This window comes from Chrysochloris asiatica, unplaced genomic scaffold (genome assembly GCF_000296735.1).
Source record: "Chrysochloris asiatica unplaced genomic scaffold, ChrAsi1.0 scaffold00125, whole genome shotgun sequence".
Classification (NCBI taxonomy): Eukaryota; Metazoa; Chordata; class Mammalia; order Afrosoricida; family Chrysochloridae; genus Chrysochloris; species Chrysochloris asiatica.
This window is the reverse complement of record NW_006408643.1, coordinates 145,473-155,627: the sequence shown is the minus strand read 5'-3', so window position 1 is coordinate 155,627 and position 10,155 is coordinate 145,473. Positions and strand designations below refer to the sequence as shown.

Genomic DNA, 10,155 nt, shown 5'->3' with positions numbered 1-10,155 from the left:
GTCAGCTTCACCTGCACTCTCTCTGTGGTACAGCACCACCATCCAGTGACCCAGACGACAGAGCAGAACTTCTCCTTTCGGTTTCTATGGTTGTAAATCTCTACAGGAGCAAACAGTTTCATCTTTCTCCTTCAGAGTGGCTGGTGGGTTCGAACTGCTGAACTCGCAGCCCAACATATAATCCACTGCGCCACCAGGGTTCCTTCTCTGCAAAGTTGCTGCCATTATTGAGGCCACTTTTCAGATGGGGAGGCAATGGGTCGGCCACAGTCTCCCAGTTAGTCAATCTTGGAACTAATTCAAACTGGAGCCCAAGTTTTAGGTTCCACAGGGCAGGGCTGAGGCTGGCTGGGCAGGACTCTCAGTGTGGGCAGGGGTCAGGGAAGGGTCCTGGCAAGCAGCAGGGTTGGGTGGGGCCTGAGGCACTAGGCCCAGTGGAGGCTGGCCCAGCACAGTTCCCAAGTGTACCCTCAGAAAGCAAGCAAGGCAAACAGGGGCTGGCAGACAGGAGGGAGGAGTTTATTTATCTGGAAAGGGCAGGGTGGCAGGGACAGGAGGGTCAGGGAAGGGGAATGTCCAGCTTCTGGTCCAGCGTCTTGAGGTCATCCAGGAAGCGGGTGGGGGTGAGGATGTGCGAGGAGCCTGGGCAGGAGGGAAGGCTGGAGGTGGGGTCACTGCCTCGGCCCCTGACCCTGAAGACCTGTGAGCTAGAACTCTGGCAACAAAAGGACAGCCCCCAGCAACCCCTTCCCTGGGAACCCAGGCCCCAGGCCCTCAGAACCTCAGAACCCCAGAACCCCTTCCCTGGGAACCCAAGCCCCAGTCCCTCAGAACCTTAGAACCCCTTCCCTGAGAACCCAGGCCTCAGACCCTCAGAACCCCAGAACCCCTTCCCTGGGAACCCAGGTCCCAGGCCCTCAGAACCTCAGAACCCCTTCCCTGGGAACCCAGGTCCCAGGCCCTCAGAACCTCAGAACCCCTTCCCTGGGAACCGAGGCCTCAGGCCCTCTGAACCTCAGAACCCCTTCCCTGGGAACCCAGGCCTCAGGCCCTCAGAACCTCAGAACCCCTTCCCTGGGAACCCAGGCCCAGGCCCCAGGCCCTCAGAACTTCAGAACCCCTTCCCTGGGAACCCAGGCCTCAGGCCCTCTGAACCTCAGAACCCCTTCCCTGGGAACCCAGGCCTCAGGCCCTCAGAACCTCAGAACCCCTTCCCTGGGAACCCAAGCCTCAGACCTTCAGAACCTCAGAACCCCTTCCCTGGGAACCCAGGTCCCAGGCCCTCAGAACCTCAGAACCCCTTCTCTGGGAACCCAGGTCCCAGGCCTCAGTACCTCAGAACCCCTTCCCTGGGAACCCAGGCCCCAGGCCCTCAGAACTTCAGAATCCCTTCCCTGGGAACCCAGGTCCCAGGCCCTCAGAACTTCAGAACCCCTTCCCTGGGAACCCAAGCCTCAGGCCCTCAGAACCTCAGAACCTTTTCCCTGGGAACCCAGACCCCAGGCCCTCAGAACTTCAGAACCCCTTCCCTGGGAACCCAGGTCCCAGGCCTTCAGAACTTCAGAACCCCTTCCCTGGGAACCCAGGCCTCAGGCCCTCAGAACCTCAGAACCCCTTCCCTGGGAACCCAGGTCCCAGGCCCTCAGAACTACAGAACCCCTTCCCTGGGAACCCAAGCCTCAGGCCCTCAGAACCCCAGAACCCCTTCCCTGGGAACCCAGGCCCCAGTCCCTCAGAACCTCAGAACCCATTCCCTGGGAACCCAGGCCCCAGTCCCTCAGAACCTCAGAACCCATTCCCTGGGAACCCAGGCCCCAGGACCTCAGAACCTCAGGAGTCCAATCCACCCCCACAGATGCCAGTCCAGCCCGTTCTCCAGGGCATCCGGGGTGGCCCAAGAGAAAGGTTTAGGAGAGAAGCCCTGGGGGTGGGAAGGGGGTAGAGTCGAGAGACACGCCTTCCAAGATGTGTTCTGCAGCCACAATCCCATATACAGGGACCTATATCACACTCCAGCCCTCCGGAAACCCTGGAACCAAGGCCCCAGGCTCCAGACGTCAGCCCTTTGAGGGCGCAGGAATGAGCTACCAACTCCCCGCCCTCAAGAACCCAGAAGTGTAGCCTGGCCTCCAGGATTGAGGGAATCCAGCACCCCCTCCAGGAACCCCAGGCCCCACCTCCAGGGATGCAACCCCTCACCTATGAGCACCTCCCATTTGCCTTCAGTGGCTCTGGTCACCTCATAGGCGGCCCTCATCTCTGACATGGACACACCGCCCATGACATACACGATGAGCCGGGGTCCTGCCCGTGCCTCCACGCCCGCCTTGCTCTTGTGCCAGTGGCCGAAGCGAGCACTGTGTGAGGTAGGGACAAAGGTCAGTCCAGGCAGGAGTCCCACAATCAAACTGTCAAGTGAGCAGAGGTCCACCCTGGCAAGGGGGGGGCTCCCTAGCCCCTCGGTGTCCCCAAGCCCTCACCTGACAGCGGCCTGGGAGCTGGATGTGGGGACAGGATCAGACACAAAAGGCCACAGCTTCCGGTCCAGTCGGTCTTCTACAGCATCCTGGGGTGATCCACAAGGAAGCTTTAGGAGAGAAGCCCTAGGCGGGGGCACAGCAAAGTCTAAAGCCCTCCCCACCCCCCACCCCCACCCCCTGGATGTGCTCAGGGCTGAGATCTCACAGACAGGGACCTACATCCCACTCCAGCCCCCTGGGGGTCCAGGAATCCAGGACCCCAGTCCCTTAACCTATTCTGACTCAGGTGTGCAAAGCAGAACTGTGTCCCATGGGGTTTTCAGGGTTGTGGCATTTTTGGAAGCAGACTGCCACATCTTTCTTCGGAGGCACCGTTGGGTGAATTTAAACATCTAACCTTTCAGTGTTTAGCTGATTGCACTACCCAAGGTCTCCCGCAGCCCCTTAAGGACCCAGGAATTCATTCCCTCCACCTCTGGCCCCTTGGGGACCCAAAGTGGCAGCCCCCAGCCATTAGACCCAGGAATCTAGATCTCCAAGGTCCACAGAAACAAGGAGGACAAAGGCCACTAAGCCTCAAGTGGGAGGGGCCAGCACTTTATGGGGACAGCAGTCAGGGGGACGGCCGTGGACAGGCAGCGGGCTTACAGGAGGCAGGAGAAGAGTGGGGCAGGGTGGGGTTATCAGCAGGACTGGTGAGACACCAGAACGTCAGTAATGAGGAATTTTCTATCACGCCCCTCGGCTTAGCATAAGAACAGATGGGAGGCCCAGCCTGGATCAGAGCAGGGGTGTCCCCCCCATCCTGTGCGCCCCCCACAGTACCTCCATCACGTCTTTGATGACTGGAGTCCAGCGGGACAGCTGGTAGGTGGACTCCAGGCGTTCCCTGCGCTCTAGCCGGCTGGAGGGGCCTGAGCCCTAGGGGGCAGTGGATAGCAGGTCACAGATGGGGCGGGGTTTCATGTGCTGGGGGGTGTGCAGACAGAGATGGAGAAATGGGAAAGAGAAAGAGTGAGAGAGATGAAGAGAGAAAGAGAGAAGCAGTGAGCGAAAAAAGGCAGAGAAAGAGTAAGAAGGGAGAACAGACCATTAGGTAAGAGGTCAAAGGTAGGCATGGGGAACAGAGAGAGACGGAGCCCAGAGGAGGGGGGCCAACATAAAGATGGAAACAGAGAAACAGGGAGCAGAGAGATGGAGGGCAGAGAGAGAGACCACAGGGGCAGGGATACAAGAAGAGGCTGAAAACGGAACTAAACACATGATAGCGCTGCTAGGGACCAAGGTGGGGGCATGTCTGAGACCTCCAGGAGCCTAGGTCAGACTGTGTGCCCTTGCTCTAAGGCCCGGGACCCTACTTTCCACCCCACAGTGCACCCCTCCACCAGACCCAGGCCCTCCCCCACCCTCGCCCTGCAGCCTGTGTACCCCGGGGTTGGTAACCGGGCTCCCCAGCTGCTCCAGGTTCCGTATGAGGCTGCAGTGTGCCTGGACGTTGGCATGCTGGATGAGCTTGGCCAGGTTCTCCTCACTCACACCTGCGGGGAGCACAGGGGAGGATCAGACAGGGCGGAGGGAACAAGGAGGTGGTCGTGGGTGGGGAAATGAGGTCCGGGGACCTAGGGAGCCCCCAGTCAGCGCTAGGAGGATTCTGGTGTTAGATTCTAGTAGGAGGTCCTGAGGGGGCAGATTGGAAGATCCTCGAGATTAGCTAGGGGGACCAAGTTTGGAGATGTCACAGATTTAGGGGCTCCCGCTCTGCGGGAGAAAGATGAGGTTTTCTGCTCCCGTAAAGATTTACAGCCTCAGAAACCCTGGTCAGAGTCACTATGGGTCGGAACAGACTCGACGGCACTTAACAAGTCAACAGAAAGGAGGCGTCTCAGTGTCCAGGTGGGTGTCTGTGGACTTTGGTGTTCCTATAAAGTATGGGGGTCCTGAGGGCAGGGGAACTTGGGGTTCACAAGATCACAGGAAGCTCTAGTGAATGAGGGTGCCCTGTGGTCCCCACACCTTCCCACCCACCATTCCGCAGGAAGATGTAGAGCAAGAGGACCCGGATTTTGTCATACGATGGCACTGCAGCATCCAGCAACACCGGCACAATCAGCTTCATAGCGTCCTTGATCTTTTCGCCCTCAGCATCGGAGCCCATGGCCAGGTCCTAAAGGACAAGGCCACCACAGGGGTGGGATGCACAGTCAGGGATAGCCCCAGGGTCACTACGAAGACCTTCAAGCTCCCCAAGCCCACCCTACCCCTCCTACAAGCCCCACCCCTCCAAGGCCTCCCTCTTCCTGGGGCCCTGCCCCTCCCACAGTTCTACAGGCTCCACCCACCAATCGCGCCTCACCTGCTCCACACTGCAGAGCTTCTCCACAGAACCCTTGAAGCGCTTCATACAGTCATCAGCTAAATGCAGGTGCGTGGCATACTTCAGGTTGAGGGGAAGGCGTTGAGATAACAGAGGCTGCGCCTTAAGACCGCGGCACACCATCCCCTGCCTACCGGACCCTCCGAAACTCACCTTATTCAACTCCTTCTGGTACTGTGGCATCTTTTTCAGGATGTGGGACAGGTCTTTGATATTGGCCTAGAGGGCAGGGGCCAGATAAGACAGGAGGTGGTGTGTGGCCAGGCCCCGCCCACTCACAGCTCTTCTACCAGAGGAGCTCCGCCCCCCTGCGCCCCCCAACCTTGTCAGTGGTAAGCCGTTTGCTCTCACAGAATGTCTTCAGAAGTTCCGTGACCTTCCTGGTGAGGAGGATGGGCGAGGTAAGGTTTGGTTGAGGGGGAGAGGGAGAGGTGTTGGCGCAAAAGTTGCAGATTTTGGAAAATGTTATGATGGTCACATTGCCAGGGGACAGCGGAAGGGGCAGGGCCAGGACAGCAGGGGGCGGGAATCCAAGTGCAGCCAGAGTGCACTCTGACCCAGTGCCAGGCACACGGTGGGAGAGGGAGGTGCTAGTGCAGTGTGGGCAGGGCCCAGGCAGGGGACGCACTTGGACACGTCCGCGATGTGCATGTGCCGAAGCTCCACCCACAGATCATCGTCCTCGTCTAACAACACCGCCTTCTCACGCGCCTCACTCAGCCCGGTGGTCTCGTACCTGGGAGAGAGGGCATGGGAGTTAGGAGCCCCAAGTCCGAAGTGGGCGGGGGGTGGGGTCCGTGTTCCCAGTCACCCACTTGTATGTGTCATGCTCGATGTCCAGTAGGTCATAGGCCATAGCCTGGAACGTGAGCTCGTGCAGCAGTGGGGATACAGGGTCAGCAGCCCGGTCCACGATCAGCAGCTGGGAGCGGGTCTTCTCGGGACCCTGGGAGAGAGGGGGTCAGGCGTGAGAACACTGACTTTGAACCTGGCAGCGTCGCACCTCCCCAACATGCCTCCTCATGCCCCTCACCTCGCCAAGACTGGGTGTGTCCGCCTTGAAGGCGTTCAGCTTGGCCAGGACAGCATGGGCCAGCTGGGCAGTGTCCTCTGGGCCCCTGGGGGGAGAGTGGTCAGACACAGACATCAGGGGCTGGGGTGGGGAGTGCCAGGCACAGATGGAGATCAAGGAGGGACCCAAGAGCCAAGCCAGAGACCAGGGGAAGGATTGGGCCTGAGGTCAGAAGAGGTGAAAAGTTAGCTGCAGGATGGGGTCCCCACTTGCGGTAACGGATGGCTGGGTACTCTTGCAGCGTGGCACACAGGGTAGCAATCTGCTGCGCCAGAACCTCGAGCTGCCGCGCCCGCTGCCCTGCCCGAAATGGGCAGTACAGGTTGTAAGTGCTGTGGGGTGCATCCAGAGAGAACACCTGGGGAGGGGCAGAGTCAGAGCAGATCAGTAAGTGCACACCTGTGTAGCTCTGCCAGCCCCTGTCTCTCCCTTGGGCTCTCCCTGGTCCTGGAGCCTGTTGGGCTATCCTCCACCCTGGAATCTAAAGGAGTTGGGGGATCAACATCCCAGCTGGGTCCCCACTCCAATTGTTCACAGGCAAAAGTTCCTACCCCTCCTCACTCCCTCTAGGCGATCCCGGTCCTGGACTCCCAATCCTTGTCTAGTGCAGTTCTGAGGGAACCTGTGGATATGTGGCCCCAGACCCCGCCTCTGCACTGCACTATGCCCAGCCTGGACATACCTGGGCCTCATAGGGGAGGAAGGCAAGGTGGATCTCTTTCAGCGTCTTCACCGCCTTTGCCAGTCGAGAGCGGCCCAGCTCACTGAACAGGGGCTCAGGGCAGGCTGAGGTGGGCAGATGGCGTCAGGCCTGAGCAATCCCACCCCTCACTGCCCAGGGTCCCGAAACCCCAGGCACTCCCCACTTACTGTCAGTGAAGAAGACATGGGCTGCTTTGTAGGTGAAGGTTGGGGTGCCCCGGAAGTCTGCTATCAGGGCCTGCACCGACTGAAGGATTGGATCAATTTTCAAGCCTGGTCCCCTCCGCTAGATCCACCCTCCGCTAGATCCACCCACTGCCCTGCCCCCAGCTACAACCTCCATCCCCCACATGCTCCCATCTACAAACACAAAGACACCCACACTCACACATATACACACGTGCATGCAACCCACATGTACATTCACACAGCATGCACAAGCACATACGTGCATGCTCACACACGGAGGTACCCATGCATGCAGGTATTTGCACACACGTGTGTCCACAGGCACATGCATGAACATGCACACCTGTACAGGGACCCGTACCCAGAATGTATGCATGCACGTATATAGATACCAAACAGTGCTGGTGTTGCTAAATGCTGTCGAGTCAGTTCCGACTCCTAGAGACCCCGTATAGAGTTTCCGAGGGACGACTGGTTAAGTTTGAACCACCGACCTTGCGGTCCATTGCTTATCCTATAATGCCACATCAAGACTCCATGCTGAACATACAGGTACTCATAAGCACATGCCCCTGTGTGCACATACACGAACGCACACACTAGCAGGCACAGGCATACATGTGCGCATGCACACACAGAGACTGTGGGTCCTGCCGCAGGCACCTTCTCTGTGGGGCTCAGCAAATAGATGGCCTCCAGACTGGGGATCGGTTCTCGCCGTTTGTTGATGTCTTCAACAACTTAAGGAATCAGAGAAAGAGACGGGGTGGGGTGGGAGAGGGCTGGGTCAGGGAAAGGGACATGTGGGGAGCTGCAGATTTAGAGAGATGGACACTTGGGGATGAGGGTCAGATACCTAAAGTGTCCCACTCCCTGAGCATCCTAAGCAAGACATGAACACTAAGGGGTCACATGGCCAAATGCCATGTGGGCAGGAAAGGTTCTGTACCCATGAGCAGGGTCTCCCATAAAAGGCTATACTCTCAGGGGTGACCCACATGGGATCCACACTCAGGGGCTGCACATTCTGGACAGCTGACCCCTTCATGATCCAGCCTGGGAGCCCTGTACAGGTGGTCTACACATCACAGGTCCCACCCTCAGGCTACACATTTGGGTAGCATGCTTAGGAAGGTCACACGTTCAATGCTGCATGCTGCGTATCCAAGGAGTTTGGGCTCATCTTAAGGGGGCTTTGGGAGGGCTCCACATTTGGGAGACTCCCATTCGGGTCCCTCCGGAGGGCATGAGGCAGGGCGTCCACTCACTGGTGATGCCCTCGGCCAGGATGTCGGACATTTTGCAGCAGGAAGACAGGATGCGCATGCTGGGATGGTCCATAATGAGCACCTGTTCATTCCAGTGGATGGGCAGACAGACAGATGGAAGTGCATATGGGCAGGAAGGGGCTTCAGCTGCACACACACACACACACACACACACAGGTGAATCGGACCATGGGCAGGGCTGACAGCTACAAAGGCAGGCTGGCGTGGAAATACCCAGGATTCATCCCAAGTGGGTTTGGACAGGGTCCCACCCACCAGTCTACACAATGGACCCCTGGAGTTCTACTTCACCCCTACCTTCCACTCTCCATCCTTCTTGACACTCCGAATGACTCCACTTAGAATTTCTGTATGGAAGGGAAGGGTCGGCTCAAGTCCTCTCCTCCCACCAGACCCCTAAGCTGAACCTCCGCTTAACTCCCATGGGCTCCTCGGCCAATCCTGTGCAGTAGCTGCTGGTGGCTGTGTGCGGTGGAGTCGGTTCCAACTCATAGCAACCCTGTACAGGGTTTCTGAGGCTGTAAATCTTCACGGGAGCAGAACGCCTCATCTGGCTAGTGTTCCGTAATTTACAGACAAAGAAACTGTGGTTCAAGGAGGGCTGTGTAACTTGCCCAAGTGCCTTCAGCCGTTAGATTAAAGATTTACAGCCTCGGAAACCCTGTACAGGGTCGCTATGAGTCGGAATCGACTCCACGGCACATAACAACAACAACAACAACAATGAAGCACTAAGCACAAAGCTGGGATACCTATACAGGTTTGGCTGCCCTGCCCCACCCGCTACTTCCAGCTCTCTTCATGCCATCACTTCCCCCTGGACTATGACGCAGGACCTCTGGATTCCTGTGATCATCCCCTTACCTAACCTCAAGACTCAGTTTCGTCATCTGTAAAATGGATCAATGGTTTTCTGGTACCCCGTTAGTGTCTGTCTCCGAGGCTCCTGTTTAGTTGCAGCCCTGGGCATTTGAGCCACACTCTGCCCTGCTCATCGGAAGGCAAGAAAAGGGGCCCTGTGGCCCCGCAGGGCCTGTGTCATATCCACTGTTATCAGAACCGCCAGACGCCAGACGGGAAGCACTAGCTGAAACCGGAACTAGGTAGGGGGGAGGGGGGTGGAAAGGGAGGAAGGAGTGATCGCCGCTCTCTCCCTCAAGATCCTGAGTCTGGGTGACCTGGACACCAGGCTCCTCACACTTCAAGGGGCTCTAGAGGCTCAAGAGAAAAGCCCTAGACATGCCTCCTGAAATTCCTGAGCCCTCACGCCACCTGACCGCTGACCAGTGGGATCCACCCACTGCTATCAGTCCATCCAGACTCCCACAGACCCAATGTTGTTGTTGTTGTTAAGTGCCGTCGAGTCGGTTCCGACCCATAGCGACCCTGTGTAGGGTTTACAAGGAGCAGCTGGTGAGTTTGAACCGCCGACCTTGCAGTTCAAATGGCTTTGCAGTCTGACTGCATTAGCCCACAGCGCCACCTTTTACGAAGTAGACAACCTCATCTTTCTCCCGCGGTGCCACTGGTGGATTTGAACTGCCAACCTTGCAGTTAGCAGCCCAACACTTAACCACCAGCGCATCCAGTCGACCCCAATTCGCATTTTTGGGTCCCAAGTGTTCAGGTCCCCACAACTTTGCCCGGCTCAGACTCAGGGGTCCAAACGTCCGAGTCCCAGTGGCCGCCTCTGGAACCAAGGGAACACACGGCATCCCGAGCCCGCCCTTTGGGTTCCCGAAGTCGTTTCCAACTCTTCCGCTACGGCCCCGGTAAACTGGGCGGTCAGCTAGGGGCAGGCCCTAGCCCGCCCCCTCGAGGATCCAGGTCTTTGGGCGTCCAGCCCAGCCCTCGACTCCCCGCCGCCGGGGTCCGATAAGCCCGTACGCCCCCGGTCCCAGCTCCCCAGGAGACCCAGGAGCCCGGGTCCCTAGCGGACACTCACTTTCCCCCACCACCGCCTTCAGCCCCGAGGGCGCCATCTTCCCCAGGGGCGCCGCCGCCGCTTCCGGGTCTGTCCCAAGGTGGGGGCGGGACCCGGGCGTCATC

The 10,155-nt window shown here is 58.4% G+C and overlaps 1 protein-coding gene across 3 annotated transcripts; it reads right to left on the bottom strand.

The window, feature by feature from the left end:
- Nucleotides 1-497: 497 nt before the first annotated feature.
- STXBP2 (syntaxin binding protein 2) lies at nt 498-10,130 on the bottom strand. 3 transcript variants are annotated; one of them, XM_006868857.1, is made up of 19 exons: nt 10,052-10,130; nt 8,404-8,453; nt 8,086-8,167; nt 7,481-7,557; nt 6,797-6,875; nt 6,609-6,712; nt 6,136-6,284; nt 5,888-5,972; nt 5,670-5,800; nt 5,483-5,590; nt 5,177-5,234; nt 5,008-5,073; nt 4,834-4,914; nt 4,506-4,644; nt 3,909-4,018; nt 3,306-3,401; nt 2,481-2,566; nt 2,200-2,357; nt 498-642 (listed from the first exon to the last, which is right to left on the bottom strand). In XM_006868857.1, the coding sequence occupies exons 1-19, from the start codon at nt 10,086-10,088 to the stop codon at nt 560-562; spliced, it is 1,779 nt and encodes a 592-aa protein (XP_006868919.1). In that variant the 5' UTR covers nt 10,089-10,130; the 3' UTR covers nt 498-559. The 3 variants fall into 3 exon arrangements, with proteins under 3 accessions (XP_006868919.1, XP_006868920.1, XP_006868918.1); XM_006868858.1 differs by having other exon boundaries at nt 6,797-6,866; XM_006868856.1 differs by having other exon boundaries at nt 560-642; nt 7,460-7,557; nt 10,052-10,088.
- Nucleotides 10,131-10,155: the final 25 nt, after the last annotated feature.

What these genes read in the sequence shown, in the direction of transcription:
- STXBP2 (XM_006868856.1), bottom strand. Translation starts at nt 10,088, where the DNA reads ATGGCGCCCTCGGGGCTGAAGGCGGTGGTGGGGGAAA. An exon ending in CTACATCTTCCTGCGGAATG is followed by an intron (nt 4,019 to 4,505) that starts GTGGGTGGGAAG and finishes TGCTCCCCGCAG; the next exon opens with GTGTGAGTGAGGAGAACCTG. An exon ending in CAAATGGGAGGTGCTCATAG is followed by an intron (nt 643 to 2,199) that starts GTGAGGGGTTGC and finishes CCTCCTGCCCAG; the next exon opens with GCTCCTCGCACATCCTCACC.